The 22,956-nt window shown below is 45.8% G+C and overlaps 1 protein-coding gene across 1 annotated transcript in view; it reads right to left on the bottom strand.

The window, feature by feature from the left end:
• SLC25A26 (solute carrier family 25 member 26) overlaps positions 1-22,956 on the bottom strand; it is a 205,552-nt gene that overhangs the window by 32,192 nt on the left and 150,404 nt on the right. The window contains exon 6 of the mRNA XM_040359191.1: positions 9,323-9,367. Coding sequence (XP_040215125.1) covers positions 9,323-9,367 — 45 coding nt within the window. The remainder of the gene's footprint in view (positions 1-9,322; positions 9,368-22,956) is intronic.

The following is a 22,956-nucleotide window of genomic DNA, read 5'->3' as shown; positions in this document are numbered from 1 at the left end:
AAGAGGTCACGGGAAATTCTGGCTGGGAAAGCTGGAACTCACCAGCTGTTGTGGAACTACAACTCCCAGAATTCCCTGCCAGATTCCAAGGAACCTCATCATGTCTTAAAGGCACATTAGACTTTTTTTTTTTTTTTATACCCCAAAAATGTACATCATATGCATTGTGTGTAAAGACTTTAATAACAGTTACAAGCTGGGAGACACTAATGGCACAGACAGCATACAGATCTATTGTAAGTATTTTACGTCTTGATCTAAAAAAATGCATAAAGGGAATGCGTGAGGATAGAAATATAGGAGAAGCTGCCACTGCCAACTTGTCTTTAATACTGCGCATATCAGGGCTCAAAGAAGAACCCCAGTTTGTTTGTTTTACTCACCCCCCTTGTGTTAAAGTAATTACAATCACTTTGTAAAACAACCCATTCAGTTTTAAATTGAAATAAAAGGCAAAACATTTGTGTATAGATATAAAAAAAAAATATAAATTCATTTTCCCCCCCTGCAATTTAACTATATATGGGCTGGGGGAGGACAAAACAGCAGCACACTGAGCTTCCCAGTGAATGGCTGTGCGGGGAGGAGGGGGGGGGGGTGCTCGTGTCAGGACAAGTCTGCTCATAAGAGGAGAGCAGGCTGTGTAGCATTACGTCTTCACGCTGGGAACCCTACTGCGCATGTGAAAGGCCCTGCTCCTCTCTCCTACTGGCCCAGCGGCTGGGAAAGGATGCCTGCCCCTTTTATTGCATAATCTGTTGTTGTGTAAAGGGGTATTGAGTTCCTCACAAGTTACTGAGGTCCACAACTCTCATATTGTGTGTGTCACGGGAGGGTTTTAAGCCACTTTAAGGGGTTAATCACCAAGCGTAGACCCAAAACAATCCAGCAGCTCCTCCGGGGGTAGTGCTACAGGTGGAACTTCGCTTTAAGCCCTGGTTTACACCAGTGCGGCTTTGAAATCAGACTACTTCTGCAGATCAGTGGGATTTGCACCTCCGATTTCATTGCAGCTTGCGGCTTGCTTTATCTTGCATTGGAAAGCACAGATTCACTATAACTTCCAGCCTCCCATGCAACAGACATGTGCTGCAGCAAAGATGGTGGGCTTTAAGGCCTGCACGCCACACATGGGTATCCATGGATTGCAGCGCTTTTTGTGCCGAGGGCATGCGCTCTGTGTGCTCCCATCACAGTGACAAAGCGGTCTCTTCTGGGTCTTTGCTAATGATGGCATGGTAGCTCCTGATCCCGCTACAATAGTAGCATGGGTTCCTGATCATGTGACCAGTGTGACAGCCGATCACATTGGTTACATGATCAGCCAATTCTTGTCACCCCCTGGCATTAGGACCTTGTGAAATGGACGCCGGAGTTGGGTGGGACTTCCACCAAGCATTGGGTGATAGGGTGGCCAACCGCCAAGCACTGGGTCATAGGGTGGCCAACCGCCAAGCACTGGGTCATAGGGTGGCCAACCGCCAAGCACTGGGTCATATGGTGGCCAAGCATTGGGTGATAGGGTGGCCAACCGCCAAGCATTGGGTGATAGGGTGGCCAACCGCCAAGCATTGGGTGATAGGGTGGCCAACCGCCAAGCATTGGGTGATAGGGTGGCCAACCGCCAAGCATTGGGTGATAGGGTGGCCAAGCGCCAAGCATTGGGTAATAGGGTGGCCAACCGCCAAGCATTGCGTGATAGGGTGGCCAACCGCCAAGCATTGCGTGATAGGGTGGCCAACCGCCAAGCATTGCGTGATAGGGTGGCCAGTACTGCTGACACATGGGAGGAAGGGCAATGAGTCACATGCTCCCCCATTCCTAGAAGTACCAGGTATTTCTCCTCCCCCCCAGTGGCCCTGCATGAGCAAACTTCAGGTTCAGTTTAGCTCATCCTTCAGTAAATTACTCTCCTGGAACAAGCAAGCAGACTTGGAGTTTTGACTTCACCAGCTATGGAGTTCTTCCAGGTTAGTGATGCACTAAAAAGAGAAACAAGGGTGCCGATAACAGAGCTTTCAAAAGCTTCATTGGCAATGGCAAATACTGTATATACTGTACTCTTGCCCCTCTAAAAAGCAATCCACTGCCTTCTCACCACCTGCTTTAACTCTCAGAATGCCAACCCACTGGGCTGCAACCTGGTGCATTCCCCTATTCACTTGAATTGGTCCCATTCGGCAGCAATACCATCTGCTGAATGCAACTTATCAGGCCACAATACATCGTAGCCGATGCATGAGTATAGCCCCGAGCGACTGCATTTCTATGTTTTGAGCCCTTAATGCTTGCACAAAATAAAAATACCAATCCAGGAGAAGATCCAGCCTGGTCCCCATGGCACAGTGTTTCTAGCAACACCACTGAATACATTTGCACAAACTTACATCTAACACTAGAGGTCTGTATACCAGAATGCTTCCCTATGTCCAATATTGTCCAGTCCTCGGATAAGTGAAAGGTCCACTCACTCCAAAATAAACATAGGAAATCACCGATTGGTTAAAACGCACCCTGACACCAAAGAAAAAGGCCATTAAACTGGTTCTAATTTCTCGGAGAGTCGCACAATTATCATTCGCCCCAGGCACAAAACACTTCTGTGGAATGTGTGTGTATGACATGCACACACTGATCCATAACCTACAGTGTTCAGTGTCATCTCACAATAAAGTAATTATACTGCAATAGAGTATATAAGAGATCTGGAATAAGCCTATAATCCCCACTACATAATTCTATTATGAGGCTAGCCATGATGTCAGTAATACACTGTAATTACCTGCCATTCATGCCTACAGGATGGGGACACTGGTAAACCATTTCTCAAATCATTTTATAAGGAAAGCTTTCAGTTATCATTTCTTTACACTAGAAAAAAAAAAAAAAAAGTTAACGTAGCACTGAACGCTCAGCAATTTTATTTAAAGTGGTTGTAAACCCTTACAGACCACTTTTTACTACAGGTAAGCCTATAATAAGGCTCACCTGTAGCTACCATGAATCTCCCCTAATCACAGTTTAGGAGATATCCCCTCTATCAGCATGTGCCGACGACATCGGCAACGGCATGTGCGCCGTTACCGCGGAAGCAGCTAGTGTGCCCCGTTACCCCGGGAGTGACGTCATCGCGGCTCCTGCCAATCAGTAGTTTTCTACAGGAAGCCCTTAAGTGGGTGAAATCTGCTGGTTTACTTTCACAGATCAGATGTCCCTGCAACATTTACAAGGTAGTGACTGAGTATGCAAAGGCATTTGGTGTACAAAACATGGATTTATATCCATTGCTGCTTTTGATTAATATATTTAAAATACATTTTTGTGCCTGAAACTCAGTTTTTAGAATATGCCTCAATAGCCGCAAAGGATCTAAGTTAGACAGTGGTGCACTGCCGAAAAATTTGTTCGCTATCGTTATATTCATTATATTCGGGTTTTTTTTCCGAGCCATTTGTTGTGATCGAAATTCGTAAATTTGTAAATTCCTAAATTCTTAAATTCGTCAATCTGAAAATTCTAAATCCAGAAATTCTAAATAATAACTAACTAATAGTAACTAACTATTACATTATAGGTATTGGAATTTTCTTTCAAATTTGTCTGTTAGTGAACGTAGTGAGCGCTTCACTTCCTGGTTCCCTCACCGAGGATGGCGGTGGGGGCAGCAGAGTGACGAGCGATCGCTCGTCCTCTGCTGCTGACGGCGCTGGACTCCAGGACAGGTAAGTGTGCTAATATTAAAAGTCAGCAGCTGCAGTATTTGTAGCTGCTGGCTTTTAATATAATTTTTTTCGGCGGACACCCGCTTTAAGTTATTATTAGTTATTATTTCAGATTTTCAAATTTCGGAAGTTCAAAATCTGCAAATTCGAAAATTTAGAATTTTCAAATATTCAAATTTATGAATATTCTGAAAAATGTGTTCAACTGGTACTTCCGAATTTGTAAAAATGTGTTAAAAAACGAATTGAACATGTCCAATATAAATACAGTTTATGTGCATCAAATGTCTTTGCAAACGTCATCATAGTTCATAACCTATGAAGAGAGCAGAGCTGTGGGAGGGGCCCAACTGGCTCCAGAAAACAACAGGAGGGGGCGGAGACAATACCAGTCACCCTGCACAAGGAGAAGGAGCAGCAGTGACTGGTCTTTATTACTGAAACTTTTGCACGAAGGTTGAGCACAGGATTATTGCACAGATCTGAAAGAAATACACAATGGACACTGATATTCATTTATATACCGTATTTTCCAGGGTACAAGACGACTTTTTGCATCTAAAATCATGCCCCAAAAGTTGGGGGTGGTCTTATACGCCGGGTACCTGTCTGTCAGACGGCAGCCATCCATTATTCAAAAGTCGCGCCTCCTCCTCTGACTGTTCCGTGATAGGCGGAACACTAATTTTCCCAGCAGAGCCTCTGTTCAGTGTTCCGCCTATCACGGATGCCTTCTCATCCTCAGCCTCGGACGAGAGGACATCCGTGATAGGCGGAACACTGAACAGAGGCTCTGCTAGGAAAATTAGTGTTCCGCCTATCACGGAACAGCCTGAGGAGGAGGCGCGGCTTTTGAATAATGGATGGCCGCCGTCTGACATACTCTGCAAACAGGAGAAGGTAGGGAGATCGTCGAGGCAGGGAATAGAATGGCACAGTGAGGCATGTATAGCTGGCACAGTGAGGCATGTATAGCTGGCACAGTGAGGCATGTATAAATGGCACAGTGGGGCATGTATAAATGGCACAGTGAGGCATGTATAGATGGCACAGTGAGGCATGTATAGCTGGCACAGTGAGGCATGTATAGATGGGCACAGTCAGGCATGTATAGATGGGCACAGTGAGGCATGTATAGATGGGCACAGTGAGGCATGTATAGATGGCACAGTGAGGCATGTATAGATGGCACAGTGAGGCATGTATAAATGGCACAGTGAGGCATGTATAAATGGCACAGTGAGGCATGTATAGATGGCACAGTGAGGCATGTATAGATGGCACAGTGAGGCATGTATAGATGGCACAGTGAGGCATGTATAAATGGCACAGTGAGGCATGTATAGATGGCACAGTGAGGCATGTATAGATGGCACAGTGAGGCATGTATAGATGGCACAGTGATGCATGTATAGATGGCACAGTGAGGCATGTATAGGTGGCACAGTGAGGCATGTATAGATGGCACAGTGAGGTATGTATAAATGGCACAGTGAGGCATGTATAGATGGCACAGTGAGGCATGTATAAATGGCACAGTGAGGCATGTATAGATGGCACAGTGAGGCATGTATAGATGGCACAGTGAGGCATGTATAGATGGCACAGTGAGGCATGTATAGATGGCACAGTGAGGCATGTATAGATGGCACAGTGAGGCATGTATAAATGGCACAGTGAGGCATGTATAGATGGCACAGTGAGGCATGTATAGATGGCACAGTGAGGCATGTATAGATAACACAGTGAGGCATGTATAGATGGCACAGTGAGGCATGTATAGATGGCACAGTGAGGCATGTATAAATGGCACAGTGAGGCATGTATAGATGGGCACAGTGAGGCATGTACAGATGGCACAGTGAGGCATGTATAAATGGCACAGTGAGGCATGTATAAATGGCACAGTGAGGCATGTATAAATGGCACAGTGAGGCATGTATAAATGGCACGGTGAGGCATGTATAGGTGGCACAGTGAGGCATGTATAGATGGCACAGTGAGGCATGTATAAATGGCACAGTGAGGCATGTATAGATGGCACAGTGAGGCATGTATAAATGGCACAGTGAGGCATGTATAGATGGCACAGTGAGGCATGTATAGATGGCACAGTGAGGCATGTATAGATGGCACAATGAGGCATGTATAGATGGCACAGTGAGGCATGTATAGATGGCACAGTGAGGCATGTATAAATGGCACAGTGAGGCATGTATAGATGGCACAGTGAGGCATGTATAGATGGCACAGTGAGGCATGTATAGATGGCACAGTGAGGCATGTATAAATGGCACAGTGAGGCATGTATAGATGGGCACAGTGAGGCATGTACAGATGGCACAGTGAGGCATGTATAAATGGCACAGTGAGGCATGTATAAATGGCACAGTGAGGCATGTATAAATGGCACAGTGAGGCATGTATAAATGGCACGGTGAGGCATGTATAAATGGCACAGTGAGGCATGTATATATGGCACAGTGAGGCATGTATAATGGCACAGTGAGAGGTCGTCTTATACAGTGAGTATATCCCAAAGCCAAAATTTTAGCTGGAAAATTAGGGGGTCGTCTTATACGCCCAGTCGTCATATACGCCGGCAAATACGGTATGCCTTTTGCGTTTAGACAATATTTGTTTTAGCCCAGATTTCATCTTTAAGAATGTAACCCACTAGATATTCCAATCTGATAAAACGTCCCTGTGTGACTATTTTAATGATGCTAAATATAAATGATACCCTTGGCAGTGCGCCAGCTGATATTAAGTAATCGTTAAACATACAGGAACAAGATGGATGGCAGTGGAGGGAGGCGCGTGGGTCCCATAGGCGTTGAGTATTTTGCAGGATGTGCTATAGACAAATTCTCTGCGTGTATTTAAAGACAAAAAACACAGAAGAAGTCTTTGATTTGCGCTTGGCTTCGGGAAGCCGGTCCCAACAGGCCACTTATGAATACTTATCCTAGCAGCTTGTGTTTCTGGGGAAACTCTGCAGAGGAAGAACTTGTGGCATTGACAAATGGAGGGCCGCAGTACAAACACATGACATTCTCTGCACCTGATAGAAGACGGTGGATTAGAATCAGTCCTTTAATGAGCCCCACTGTCATAATCACTTGCTGCAATACTTGGGAATAAATACTTAGCTAGATTCACATAGCCCGCCCTAACTTTGCGGCGGCGTAGCTTAGCTTGTTTACACTACGCCGCCGTAAGTTAGCGAGGCAAGTACATGATTCACATAGTACTTGCCTGCTAAGTTACAGCGGCGTAGCCTAAAGCGGGCGGGCGTAAGGGCGGCTAATTCAAATTTAGCTGAGGGGGCGTGTTTTATGTTAATGGCGCTTGACCTGACGTGATTGACTTTTTTTGGAACGCCGCATGCGCCGTCCGCCTACATATCCCAGTGTGCATTGCGGCAACGTACGCCGCACGGGCCTATTGGTTTCGACATGGACGTAAATCCCTATTCACGGACCACTTTACGCAAACGACGTAAAATTTTCGAATTTCGAAGCGGGAACGGCGGCCATACTTTAACATTACTATTCCAACTATTTGATGGAATATCTTAAGGCCTGATAATGCGTTACGTAAACGGCGTATTTGTACTGCGGCGGCCGGGCGTACGTTTGTGAATAGGCGTATCTAGTGATTTACATATTCTTCGCCGACCGCAATGGAAGCGCCACCTAGCGGCCAGCCTAAATATTGCACCCTAAGATAGGACGGTGCAAGCCGTCGTATCTTAGATAGGTTTAAGGGTATCTCTGTTTGAGAATACACTTAAACTTAGGTCGGCGCAGATTCCGAGTTAGGTCGGCGTATCTAATGATACGCCGACTAAACCCTTACTGAATCTAGCTAACTGTGTCATCTGGGAAATAAAAAAATAATAATTTGATGTCACAATGTACAGTATAAGATTTCGTATCATCTGTGCCCACACAGAGTTAATCCAGCTCTGAGCAATCCACTCCAATCCAATAAAACGGACTTACAGAGAAAAACCTTAGTTCGTTTCGCCCCCTTGCTGTGAGTGACAGGTTATTTACATATCTCGTGCACTAGCCTGGCGACGGGCATTATTTTTTAATTCCCACCCCCACTGCTTTTCTGAAGTCATGTGGTTACTTTTCTGGATTTTGACTGGATGTTAGGGATCATAGCAGAATTTAGTGTAAGGAATACATAGGAATAAATGCATGTTGACAAGGGGGGGTGTAGAGGAGGGTGGGGAGTCTACTGACATCACGACTCCACCCACAGAGCTCCAGACAACAGATCCACCCACAGAATCTGCAGTTTTTTGGTTCTTATTACAGACAGAGGGGAGACATTTGACAGGTGAGGATACATGCAGGAGGCATCTATATCCTTATAGATCAGCACTATGGCAGTAGTTTAGAAAGGATGAGAGTGGCTTTACATCCACTTTAAGGCAAAACTTCACCCGAATTGTGATACCCATTGGCTTGGGGGAGCAGGTACTGATTTTATTTGGTACCCGCTCCAACTTCTGCAATCCTTACCTACTAGGTGAAGATGGCATCCCTTGACCACAGTCCTGTCAGGTGAGGAGACCGATGTGTGTTCCCAGTACAGAGAAACACACATTGGTCTCCTCCCCTTGCGAGTCCCCCTACAGTTAGAATCACACACTAGGGAACATATTTAACCCCTTCAGCGCCCCCTAGTGTTAACCCCTTCCCTGCCCGTCACATTTATACATTAATCAGTGCAGTTTTATAGCACTAATCGCTGTATAAATGTGAATGGTCCCAAATATGTGTCAAAAGTGTCCGTTGTGTCCGTCACAATGTCACGATTACTAGTAAAATAAAAAAAATGCAATAAAACTATCCCCTATTTTGAAGACGCTATAACTTTTGCGCAAAACCCATCAATATACGCTTATTGCAAAAAAAAATTTACCAAAAATATGTAGAAGAATACATATTGGCCTAAACTGAGGAAAAAAATTGTTTTTTTATAGCTTTTTTGGGGTATTATTTATTATAGCAAAAAGTAAAAAATATTGAATTTTTTTCAAAATTATTTTTGTTTATAGAGCAAAAAATAAAAACCACAGAGGTGATCAAATACCACCAAATTAAAGCTCTATTTGTGTGGAAAAAAGGACGTCAATTTTGTTTGGGTACCACATCACACGGCCACGCAATGGTCAGTAAAATCGATGCAGTGCCGAATCACAAAAAGTGCTCTGGTAAGCAGGGGGGTAAATTCTTCCAGGGCTGAAGTGGTTAATGTATTGAATTCAAGAGGTTAGCATAACGCCCAAGCAACTGACATTTGCAGCAGCAGCTTCTTCATTTTTCTTATGACAAGTTTACTTTAAACATCTGTGCCAGGTGGACTGATCCTCGCACACCTCGGGTCCAGGAGAATCACTTTATGTGCAAATACTATTTTTTTTTTATTTCAGTTGGGAATATAGAATCACATTCCGTGAATATATCAAACATGCACAATCTAGTCCAAACAATCCAGCGGCACGAAACTGCATTTTACCTTCTACTAGGAGAGAATATATTCCAACGGTACACGAGGAATTAGAAACCTTTCTTCCTTACCTTTAGATATTCCCACAACGGAAACTGGACCAGAGAAAATGGGATCTGAAAAAAAGATAAAAAATTGTGAGAATCTTTGGAAAACCTCATATTTTTCACTATTTAAATATAACAGGTGAATACACAAAAGAAATAAAGTACATATGGGAGATAGATCACTTCCAGTCCTCAGATTTACACAGCTCTGTCTAGCAGGGTAGGAAACCTGATTTTGCTCCACCCTCTCTCGCAAAATATTTTTTGGGGGTGCATAAATTGTTCCTATATGTGAAAAAAAAAAAAAAACATGATTTACCAGTCCAAGGAGTCCAGCGTTGCCTCCAGCCCAAAGTTCTTCATCACTGATCTCTCACACGGCCATCTTTAGGGATATCCTGCGCATGCGCGGACACACAGCGGGAAGACCCACGGCGTGTCTCCACTTGCAATTCGAAGAAATGACCGCACACCACTGTAGATCAAAATCCTTTTTATTTGGACATCCCGAAAAAATACAGAAATCAGAATGCTGGGTAGACGCGTTTGGCACGCTTCACGTGCGCTTAGCTATTACGTGTCTGCAAGTCCCCCTGCCATAGATCTCTCAGGTCCCATAGAGCTGCTTCTTTCTGCCCATGCACAAGGGTCTATACATGCGCAGACAAGTCGCGGGGGTGCGCATGCGTGACATACTGCATTTATCGGCGTATACCGCGCACTTTTTTCCCCTTAAAATCAGTGGAAAATTGTGGGTGCGCGATATACACCGATCCCCGCTGTCTCTGAGCGCCGCAGCCTAGAGCCGAGCTGAGCCAAGTTTACCGCGCACTCGGCTACGCTCGGCTACGCCCGCAGCCACGCAAGAGGAGCCGAGACAAGCCGAGAGGAGCCATACAAACAGGAAATCCGTCTCCTCAGCTCGGCCGAGGCGCCAAATCCAAAAACAAACACCGCTGCAACCCCCGGGCAAGGTGCGGATGGACTCGCAGACGGACACCCACAAGGCTGGACGGACCCCGCGCAAGGAAGCCACAGACGGATGCCGGACAAGGCCGCCGATGGACGCAGGGCAAAATTTTTTTTTTTTTTTCCTTAAACTACCTTTCTAAGCTTGGGGTGCGTGTTATACGCCAGCGTGCGGTATACCCTGATAAATACGGTATGAGCAAATCTCGACTAGGAAACAAAATCCTTGCCTAGGCAATGGTACAGGAAGCAAACTGATTAAAAGTGGAAAAAACTCTTTATTACGACTGTACATCTGTACTACTGCTTAATGTTTATTTTATTTTTGCACGTTAATAAAAACAGTTATTAAAAAATAAATAAATAATATTCTCTGGAAAAAATATATATCTAATTCTGTAAGCGGGAGTGGAGAGGCGAGAAAGTCAGATTTAAAGCCAAGGATGGAGATGACAGTGTCCACGAACTTGGCCAAACATATTGGTAAGTATGCAGAATGCGACAACTGAATTTACCAATACGGTAGCAGCAACTCTTCTTCCTACTCTTTTCACGGGACACATTACTGCTTTGCCATTGGATAATTAACAAAAGTTTATAGAATATGTTACCCCAACATCTAATTTTCCTGAAATGTGTCTGTTGCACCATGTACTTGTGGTAAAAAGTATCTTGTTTTCTTTATATTGCTTTCTTTGTGTGAATTTCCTGGTGAACCTACCAGTCCCCCCATCTCTCCTATTTCAAACTGACCACACAGGCATGAGAGCACATCCATCTCAGTGTGGTCAGTTTTCTGGTTGCGCTGGGAAAACAGACTGCCTGTCCAACAATGGCCAGACTGCACAGCCATTTACTGGGAAGATCAGTGTGCTGCTGTTTCTCCACACCCACCTCTCTAAGCCCCTTATGCAGCTGAAAATAGAGAGATTATATTAATAAATTATAAAAAAAATATATATATATATTGATAATGCTTTATATATATATATATATATATATATATATATATATATATGTGTGTGTGTGTGTGTGTGTGTGTGTGTGTGTGTGTGTGTGTGTGTGTGTGTGTGTGTGTGTGTGTGTGTGTGTTTTAGCTTTCATTTCCTTTTTTTTCTCAATAAGTCCTGTTTTAAACTCAAAGGGTTCACGTATACTTTAAATTGTTAGAGTAGATCAAAATCCAACCATTAAAATCTCATATAAACTTTACAGCTCCAGGTATGGATCTTATTGCACAGTTACATTTTTGGGAGGGGGGTGTCCCTGAATGGTAGTTTGGAAATGTGGCCCCACAGATATGGAATAAGCATACTTAAAGTGACTCTAAAGGATTAAATTTTATAAAAAATAATAAACATGTAATACTTACCTGCTCTGTGCAATAGAGCAGCCCCGCTCCTCCTTTTCTCGGTTCCCAGACGATACTTCTGGCTCCTACCCCTCAATGGCATGCTGCTTGCTATGGGGGCACTTGTGCAGGCTCACTCCCGAGTCAGCTCTGTGTGTCCATAGACACACACAACACGGATTGGCTCCGCCTCCTGCTCAATCCTTGGCTGATTCAATGGCTCTTGTTGCTGTCTCTGAACCAATGAAGAGGGCGAGAGCCTCTGTTCTTGTGCACAGCACTGGATTGAGATTGGACCTCAAGCTCGGCCCCACCCCCTGCTCTCTTATCATTGGTTGTGATTGACAGCAGCAGGATTTAATAGCTCCTGTTGATGTCTCAGGACCAATACAGGGGGCGAGAGCCTCTTCTCTTGTGCACAGCGCTGGATCGAGAATTGGGTGCCGGGCTCGACCACACCCCCATGCTCCCTTATCACTGGTTGTGATTGAGAGCAGCTGGATTCAATGGCTCCTGTAGCTGTCTCTGAACCGACACAGAGGGCGAGAGCCTCTGCACTTGTGCACAGCACTGGATAGAGATTGGACACCAAGCTCGGCCCCACCCCCTGCTCTTTTATCACTGGTTGTGATTGACAGCAGCAGGATATAATAGCTCCTGTTGCTGCCTCTGAACCAATACAGAAGGTGAGAGCCTCTGCTCTTGTGCACAGCACTGGATCAAAATTGGGTCCAGGTAAGTATAGGGGGCAGCAAACAAATACTCTTGCGCACAAGTGTGTTGATCAGGTAATCTAAAGTTCAAGATGGATAATGTCTCAGGCCTTGCTGCCCTCTAGGATAGGGGTATCCTAGCAGTCAAAAAAAACAATAAACGAAAAGAGGGCGCACCAACCTTGTGCATTATCCTTTGATAAATTAAAAAGAACAAATTAAAAACTACTCACAAGCATGTGAAAGAAAGGCCTTCAAATGGTGGCAATCAGTCTGATTACAGCGGTCTCCAGGTGATGGAGAGGACATGAGGGCCACTGCTGGCTGACGCGTTTCGAAGGTATAGCTTCTTCCTCAGAGCCTACTATATAACTAAGTATAGGGGGCAGAGGAAGGTATTTTATCTCAACACAAAGAATGCAGGGTTAAAAATCTTCAGCTTTTACAACCAATTTAAGCTGTTGAGTCCCTGTTCCAGGTCGGTGACTCAATATTGCAATAGTTGAATCGTCAAAACAGCCAGGCAGATTGCATTTCCACAAGGAGAGATAGGCTACATATTTCAGTTTCCTGTATTGGGTTGTGTTTAGATATCTCAACGGCACGCAATTATAAAATATTCAGCTTTTTCATCATACTGTCTTTCCCTTTTTAAGAGATCTGAACATCTGCTAACATGTGGTTATTTCACATCCAAAGTCACATGACCAAACTGACGCCAAGAACTATTACATTGCCGTACAACAGAAAAATCAGATCTTATATCTGGTAGTAACTGTCACGGTGCTGCTGGTGGGTGTCCATTTCCTCCGGCTCTGCCCGACCACGGATAACGTTCCGTGATGATTGTTTTACGCATACAACCTAATACAGGCAGAGTCAGCCTGTCTGCTGGCTCCAGTCTCGGTTTGCCCCTGCCAATCGATTTTGCAGATGCATGTTTTTGGTTTGGTGCTCCCACACAGACTTCACAGCATGGATCCCAGGCTGCAAGGCAGATACAACGTACACAAAAGAGATGCAGCTCAGTACAGGGGGTCCCGACTTACGAACAGGTCAGGGACTTTAGGTCTGTTCTTAAATCGGAAATGTTCGTTGGTCAGAACGGCAATTACGTCATTTTCCGACGTTCTGTCGAATGGCGGCGCATGTGCAGAATGGGAGATACGTCGCTTTCCGATGTTCCGTCGGATGTACCCGCCATCTAAAATGGCCGCGCATGCGCAGAACGGCAGATACGGTCCCATTCGTAAGTAGGAGTTGTTCAGAAGTTGGGGGTTCGTAAGTCGGGGACCCCTGTATGTTGTTTCAGAATTACAACAACCTGTTTCAAGGAACACACACTCATTTTTCAAGGTGTCAGGTGCTAGACTGCATATTAGCCATCCTCGTTGTATGGAAAGGAGGTAAAGGGGACCACATGGACCTCTGGCATGAGCAAAAATCCATGCGGTCTAATGCAGGGGTCTCCAAACTGTCTAAAAAAAGGGCCAATTTACCGTCCTTCAAAATTTAGGGGGGCCAGACTGTAGTCAGTGGGCTGGATTCAGGTAGGAATTGCGCCCTCTTACGGAGGCGCAGCGTACCGTTTTAACGCTGCGCCTCCGTAAATTACATGCGCTACGCTTCATTCATGAAGCAGTAGCTACGTAATTTGCGCGGGCGCTCCTTAAAACTGCCCAGCGTAAGGGCGCGTAATTTAAATGATCCCGTAGGGGGCGTGGATAATTTAAATTAGGTGCGTTCCCGTGCCGAACGTAGTGCGCATGCTCCGTCGGGAAACTTTCCCGGCGTGCATTGTGGCAAATGACGTCGCAAGGACGTCATTTGCTTCAACGTGAACGTAAATGGCGTCCAGCGCCATTCACGATTCACTTACGCAAACGACGTAATTTTCAAACATCGCGACGCGGGAACGACGGGTATACTTAGCATTGGCTGCCCCTGCTAATAGCTGCGTACGTAGGGCGTTGCTGGTGTCAATAGGAGGAATTGTTGGTGTCAGTGGGAAGAATACTACCCCCATTGTTGGTGTCAGTGGGAGCAATAGTGTCCCATTGCTGGTGTCAATAGGTGGAATAGTTCCCCATGGTGTCAGTGGAAGAAATAATGCTGGAAGAAACAGTACCACATCATCTGTGTCAGTGGGGGGGGGGGGATAGTTCCCTTATCATTGGTGTCATTGAGGGGAATAGTGCCCATCCTGGTGTGAGTAGAAGAAATTATGCGCCATCATTGGTGTCAGTGGGAAGAATAGCGCCCCATTGTTGGTGTCAGTGGGAGCAATAGTGCCCCATTGTTGGTGTCATTGGAAGGAATAGTACCACATCGTTGGTGTCAGTGGGAGCAATAGTGCCCCATTGTTGGTGTCATTGGGAGCAATAGTGCCCCATTGTTGGTGTCATTGGAAGGAATAGTACCACATCGTTGGTGTCAGTGGGGGGGGGGAGGGGAGTTTCCCATCATTGGTGTCATTAAGGGGAATAGTGGCCCGTCATGGTGTCAGAGGAAGAAATGATGCCCCATCATTGGTGTCAGTGGAAAGAACTATACCACATTGTTTATGCCTGAAGGAGGAATTATACCCCACTGTTGGTGTTTTGGTTTCCCAAGGGCCACATAAAAAGGCAAGCAAAAAAACGTATACAGCACTTAGGCTGCAGTTTGGAGACCACTGGTCTGAAGCCAAGAACTAAAATGAAATTGCAGATTACCAGTAGGAACGAGCTTCTGGTTCAGGACAAATTTTGATTGTCTGGAGATTGGTGAATAACCAAATTAAATGAGCCAAACAATTATCATCGGTATTACCATCACAACTAAACATGACAGCTTCCCACTAGGCAAAAGCGCGCGTTTGCTTATTTACGCTATACCTTTTTTTGTGAATTCACAGGGATACTAGCTACCCTTTAATAAATCATGTGGGGGGCAACATCTGGGGGCCCCTTTGTTTAAGGAGCTTAAATAATAAAAAAAAGAAAGTAAAATAAATAAGATTTTTTTTTTTACAGCCCCCGACAAACTCGCACGCAGAAGCAAACGAATGCGCGAGCAGCGCCCGCATATGAAAATGGTGTTCAAACCACACATGTGAGGTATCACCGCGATCGTTAGAGCGAGAGCAATAATTCTTGCCCTAGACTCAAAACATGCAACCTGTAGAATTTTTTAAATATCCTGGGCCAGATTCAGAGAGAATTTACGGCGGCGTATCCATAGATACGCTGCGTAAATTCAAATCTGCGCCGGCGTATCTACTTTCAGTATTCAGAAAGCTAGATACGCCGACATTAGCCTAAGATCCGACTGGCGTAATTCTATTACGCCGTCGTATCTTAGGGTGCATTCTCACGCTGGCCGCTAGGTGACGCTCCCATCGTTTTCGGCGGAGAGTATGCAAATTATCTAGCTACGCCGATTCACAAACGTACGTGTGCCCGGCATTCCCTTTTTTAAGTCGTTTGCGTAAGGCTTTTTCGGCGTAACGTTGTGCCTGCTTCTATGAGGCGCACTCAATGTTAAGTATGGACATCGTTCCCGCTTCGATTTTTGAATTTTTTACTTTGTTTGCGCAAGTCGTTCGCGAATAGGGCTGGACGTAATTTAAGTTCACGTCGAAACCAATACGTCATTGCGGCGTACTTGAGAGCAATGCACACTGGGATATGTACACGGACGGCGCATGCGCCGTTCGTAAAAAACGTCAATCACGTCAGGTCATCACACATTAGCATAAAACACGCCCCCCCTTCCACATTTGAATTACGCGGCCTTACGCCGGCCCCATTTACGCTACGCCGCCTCAACTTACGGAGCAAGTGCTTTGTGAATACTGCACTTGCTCCTGTAAGTTGCGTCGGTGTAGCGTAAATACAATACGCTGCGCCGCCGTAACTAGGCGCGCAGCTATGTGGCTATGTGAATCTACCCCCCTATGGAGATTTTTAAGGGTAAAAGTTTGTCGCCATTCTACAAGCGGGCGCAATTTTGAAGCGCGACGTGTTGGGTATCAATTTACTCGGTGTAACATTATCTTTCACAATATTAAAAAAAAAAAAAAATTGGCCTAACTTCACTGTTGTCTTATTTTTTAATTAAAAAAAGTGCGCTTATAAGACCACTACGCAAATACGGTGTGACAAAAAGTATTGCAATGACCGCCATTTTATTCTCTAGGGTGTTAGAAAAAAAATGTATAATGTTTGGGGGTTCCAAGTAATTTTCTAGCAAAAAAAAACACAACTTGTTTTTACCTTGTAAACGCCACATCTAAAAAAGAGGCTCGGTCCTTAAGTGGTTAATGATAAAATATGGAGTTTCTTACTAATGGATACTGTTGCTGTATAATGTGACATGTGAGGAATGTATTCATAAAAAGTTATATTTATGAACAGTCCACTCAACAACACAGCCGCCAGAATTTCACAAACGCAACATTCTCTATGGTACACATTTGTTTGATTTTTATTGTGCAAATAAATGTATAGAAATGATACAAGTTACAAATAAAGATAAAAAGTGTTATGCAGAAGACATTAAAATCTGAAGAATCCTAAAGAGACGGAAAGGCGATCAACTTGGCAGTTCTTGGCTGGGATCTCCCACCAACTGCGGCGATTGCGTTACAAGCCCATTGCCAGAAACACAGTAGCTGAACAACAAATCCAGTACGTTAAATTTCCCTGAAAATACAATACAAAGTAGGGCAATAAATCTAAATGGGAACCACAGTAGGCAATCTGATCCCAGTCCGTACGAGAACATTTCATAACGGATACATTTCACCCAGGGACGTTGGCTCAGCCGTACTCTTAAAACCAGCTGACGAGTGGTTTTAGGACAACTGAAATACATGGGCTACTCCATTCATTGGGCCAGATTCAGGTAGATCCACGCAATATTTGCGTGGGCAAAGGGCAACGATTTTTGCTCTGCGCCCACGCAAATATTTTGAAATGCCCGCGATTCACGGAGCAGTAGCTCCGTAAATTGCGCGGGCGATATGCTAAATAGCCCGGCGTAAGGGCGCCTAATGTAAATGATCCCGCCGGGGGCGGGAATCATTTAAATTAGGCGCGCTCCCGCGCCGAGCTAACAGCGCATGCTCTGTCGGGAAACTTTCCCGACGTGCATTGCGTCAAATGACATCGCAAGGACGTCATTTGCTTCTAAGTGAACGTGAATGGCGTCCAGCGCCATTCACGATTCACTTACGTAAACGACGTGAAATTTAAATTTCACAAGCGGGAAGGGCAGCTATACTTTAGCATTGGCTGCCCCTGCTACAGCAGGAGCAACCTTGCGCTAAAGTCGCCGTACGGAAACTCCGTACCTTGCGTGCGCAGGGCCCGCGCAACTTTTGTGAATTGGTGGTAGTATGCAATTTGCATACTATACGCCGATCACAATGGCCGCGCCCCCTAGCGGCCAACGCAAGAATGCAGCCTGAGATATGAAGGCATAAGGAGGCTTATGTCTGTCATATCCTAGGCTGCAGTCCGCGTAGCGATGTTCCTGAATCAGGGGCATTCGCTACGCGGGAGCAAAACAGCTATTGCGCCGCGCAACCTATGGTTGCGCGGGCGCAATAGCTTCCTGAATCTGGCCCATTGTGTTCAAGGGGAAACAGCATTGTAGACAATAGCGAAGGCTCACCACATACATTACAACATGATTGTACAATCTCCTTTAGATTTACCAAAAACAAAAGGGCCGGTCTGATTGGATGGTTTAGGTAGGTCCTCAGATCAGCTTTTGTAACTAAAGTTCACTGTACAGAGATTGGAGCCGATTTACTAAAACTGGAGGGTGCAAATGTGCATGGTAGCCAATCAGCTTCTTCAATTAAGCTTTGACAAAAAAAAAACAAAAAAAAACTGAACGCCGATTGGCACCAGATTTTGCACGCTACAGATTTAGTAAAGCAACCCCATTGTATGGTTAGATTGTAACCAGGGCCGATCCTAGGCAGGGTGCACAGGGTGCTTTGCTCCCAGGCGCCTGCAGAGGTGGGGGCGCCAAAGTGGCAGAGTTCTCCCCTCCCTCCTTCTCTCCTGGTTTGTGTCCGTCCAGAACTAGTGTTCCGAGCATAGGTGTGTGTCCGTCCAGAACTGATGCGTCTCTGACCATCTCCTGTACTATGTCTGTAGTCTCTGATCATCTCCTGTACTGTGTTGTCTGCAGTCTCTGACCATCTCCTGTATTATGTCTGCAGTCTCTGACCAGCTCCTGTATTATGTCTGCAGTCTCTGACCATCTCCTGTACTAAGTCTGCAGTCTCTGATCATCTCCTGTACTATGTCTGCAGTCTCTGATCATCTCCTGTACTGTGTCTGCAGTCTCGGACCATCTCCTGTATTATGTCTGCAGTCTCTGACCGTCTCCTGTATTATGTCTGCAGTCTCTGACCATCTCCTGTACTAAGTCTGCAGTCTCTGACCATCTCCTGTACTAAGTCTGCAGTCTCTGATCATCTCCTGTACCATGTCTGTAGTCTATCTGGGAGCTCTTTCTAACAGACTCTCTAACAGAAGCCCTCTCTGTGTCCATCAGAGAGGCCCCTCTCCAGGTCCAGTACTCTGCTTCTCTTCCTGTATTTTGTTTATTGTTAAAGACATCATGTAAGGATCCCAGGGTAATGAAGACTTCGTGGGGAAGCATTTCTGTGGTTGAGTCGTTGCCATAGAAACATTTGTAAAGGGGAGGAGTTAGTAAAATGACCACGCCCATGTGGGGGCGCCAGAAATATTTTGCACCCAGGCGCCTGTGACCCTAGGATAGGCCCTGATTGTAACGTATATGGTGATCCTAAAATGGATTTTGTCAGTGTGAGTACATAACATCATGAAAATCAAACGTACCAAGTATTCTCAGTTTTCTGTCGCTAAGCTAGTTTTGTTATTATTATAATAAAGAAATAATAGTGCCAACAGTATGTGCAGCACTTTACAATACGTCTAGAAAAAAAAGATTTACTCTTCAAATTGGGAAAGGTTTCTTCACAGTAAGAGCTGTGAAAATGTGGAATAGACTACCTTAAGAGCAGGTTCTGGCCAGCTCAGTAGATGGCTTTAAAAAAGGCCTATATTCTTAAATGTACATCATATAACTGGGCATGACATTGATAGGTAAAGATGATCCGGGGAAAATTCGATTGCCTCTCAGGCCTCGTACACACGGCCGAGGAACTCGACGTGCCAAACACATCGAGTTCCTCGGCCAGTTCAGCCCTGAAGCCGCCGAGGAGCTCGGCGGGCCGAGAGCTCCCATAGAACAATGAGAAAATAGAAACCCTGTCGTGTGTACGAGGCCTCAGGGGATCAGGAAGGAATTTTTTCCCCTTCTGGAGCAAATTGGATCATGCTCTGCTGGGGTTTTTGCCTTCCTCTGGATCAACTGTGGGCATAGGAGTGAGTGAGTGTGTGTGTGTGTGTGTGTGTGTGTGTGTGTGTGTGTGTGTGTGTGTGTGTGTGTGTGTGTGTGTGTGTGTGTGTGTGTGTATATATATATATATATATATATATATATATATATATATATATATATATAAATATATATATTAGGGCTGCGGAAATTAACGATTAATTGCTCGATTATTCGTAATTTTTTTGGGTCGATCAAAATTATTTTGATCGGTACCCACCTCACAATCTGCGGATCGCGTGGTGTGTCGATCCGCGGATTGAGCCCATAGGAAAGGCCGCGGCTTCGGCCTAGCTCCGGAGCGGCGGCCATCTTGGTACACCCAGCGGCGGCCTAGGTGAGCGGTGCGCTGACGTCATCATCACCCACCTCAACTGCTCGTGGATCTGCCTGCTTGTGTAGTGGTAAGCAAGCAATCGTATATGCAGTGGGGGAGATGTGGACATTACAGTGGGGGGAGATGTGGACATTACAGTGGGGGGAGATGTGGACATTACAGTGGGGGAGGGGGGTGTCTGTGGATATTACAGTGGGGGAGGGGGGTGTCTGTGGATATTACAGTGGGGGAGGGGGGTGTCTGTGGATATTACAGTGGGGGAGGGGGGTGTCTGTGGATATTACAGTGGGGGAGGGGGGTGTCTGTGGCTATTACAGTGGGGGAGGGGGGTGTCTGTGGATATTACAGTGGGGGAGGCGTCTGTGGATATTACAGTGGGGGAGGCGTCTGTGGATATTACAGTGGGGGAGGCGTCTGTGGATATTACAGTGGGGGAGGCGTCTGTGGATATTACAGTGGGGGAGGTGTCTGTGGATATTACAGTGGGGGAGATGTCTGTGGATATTACAGTGGGGGAGATGTCTGTGGATATTACAGTGGGGGAGATGTCTGTGGATATTACAGTGGGGGAGATGTCTGTGGATATTACAGTGGGGGAGATGTCTGTGGATATTACAGTGGGGAGATGTCTGTGGATATTACAGTGGGGAGATGACGTGGATATTACAGTGGGGAGATGACGTGGATATTACAGTGGGGAGATGACGTGGATATTACAGCGGGGGAGGTGTCTGTGGATATTACAGCGGGGGAGGAGTCTGTGGATATTACAGTGGGGGAGGTGTCTGTGGATATTACAGTGGGGAGATGACGTGGATATTACAGTGGGGAGATGACGTGGATATTACAGTGGGGAGATGACGTGGATATTACAGTGGGGGAGATGACGTGGATATTACAGCGGGGGAGATGACGTGGATATTACAGTGGGGGAGGTGTCTGCGGATATTACAGTGGGGGAGGTGTCTGCGGATATTACAGTGGGGGAGGCGTCTGTGGATATTACAGTGGGGGAGATGTCTGTGGATATTACAGTGGGGGAGATGACGTGGATATTACAGTGGGGGAGATGTCTGTGGATATTACAGGGGGGAGATGTCTGTGGATATTACAGGGGGGAGATGTCTGTGGATATTACAGTGGGGGAGATGTCTGTGGATATTACAGTGGGGGAGATGTCTGTGGATATTACAGTGGGGGAGGTGTCTGTGGATATTACAGTGGGGGAGGTGTCTGTGGATATTACAGTGGGGGAGGTGTCTGTGGATATTACAGTGGGGGAGGTGTCTGTGGATATTACAGTGGGGGAGGTGTCTGTGGATATTACAGTGGGGGAGGTGTCTGTGGATATTACAGTGGGGGAGGTGTCTGTGGATATTACAGTGGGGGAGGTGTCTGTGGATATTACAGTGGGGGAGGTGTCTGTGGATATTACAGTGGGGGAGGTGTCTGTGGATATTACAGTGGGGGAGATGTCTGTGGATATTACAGTGGGGGAGATGTCTGTGGATATTACAGTGGGGGAGATGTCTGTGGATATTACAGTGGGGGAGATGTCTGTGGATATTACAGTGGGGGAGATGTCTGTGGATATTACAGTGGGGGAGATGTCTGTGGATATTACAGTGGGGGAGATGTCTGTGGATATTACAGTGGGGGAGATGTCTGTGGATATTACAGTGGGGGAGATGTCTGTGGATATTACAGTGGGGGAGATGTCTGTGGATATTACAGTGGGGGAGGTGTCTGTGGATATTACAGTGGGGGAGGTGTCTGTGGATATTACAGTGGGGGAGGTGTCTGTGGATATTACAGTGGGGGAGGTGTCTGTGGATATTACAGTGGGGGAGGTGTCTGTGGATATTACAGTGGGGGAGGTGTCTGTGGATATTACAGTGGGGGAGGTGTCTGTGGATATTACAGTGGGGGAGATGTCTGTGGATATTACAGTGGGGGAGATGTCTGTGGATATTACAGTGGGGGAGATGTCTGTGGATATTACAGTGGGGGAGATGTCTGTGGATATTACAGTGGGGGAGATGTCTGTGGATATTACAGTGGGGGAGATGTCTGTGGATATTACAGTGGGGGAGATGTCTGTGGATATTACAGTGGGGGAGATGTCTGTGGATATTACAGTGGGGGAGATGTCTGTGGATATTACAGTGGGGGAGATGTCTGTGGATATTACAGTGGGGGAGATGTCTGTGGATATTACAGTGGGGGAGGTGTCTGTGGATATTACAGTGGGAGAGATGTCTGTGGATATTACAGTGGGGGAAATGTGTATATTACAGTGGGGGAAATGTATACATTACAGTTATAATTAATCAAAATTAGTCGATAAAAAAAAATTGATTAATCAGACACTACAATTTTAATCAGTAACAGCCCTTTTTTTTTTTTTTCTCTTTCTTTTTTTCCCTTTAATTGGTTGAACTCCATGGACTTTTTTCAACCAGACTAACTATGTAACATTTAAAGCGAGGGTTCACCCTGTTAAAAAAAAAAAAAAAGTTTTTTTTTTATTAGACCATTACATTCGGCATCGTAGCGCGAGCTACGGTATGCCGGTCTTACATTTTTTATCCCCGTACTCACTGTGCTATCGATGATTGAAGAATCCGGGGAATGGGCGTTCCTATGGTGAGAGAAGGTGATTGACGGCCGGCCCTGGCACGTCACGCTTCTCCGGAAATAGCCGAAATAGGCTTGGCTATTCACGGCGCCTGCGCATAGCCTGTGCGCAGGCGCCGTGAATAGCCGAGACCTACTCCGGCTGTCTTCGGGGAGCGTGACGTGCCAGAGCCGGCCGTCAATCATCCTCCCTCTCCATAGGCACGCCCATTCCCCGCGGGAGTCG

This window comes from Rana temporaria, chromosome 7, assembly GCF_905171775.1.
Source record: "Rana temporaria chromosome 7, aRanTem1.1, whole genome shotgun sequence".
Classification (NCBI taxonomy): Eukaryota; Metazoa; Chordata; class Amphibia; order Anura; family Ranidae; genus Rana; species Rana temporaria.
Note: the sequence above shows the minus strand (reverse complement) of the source record. Positions and strands in the feature narration are given on the sequence as shown.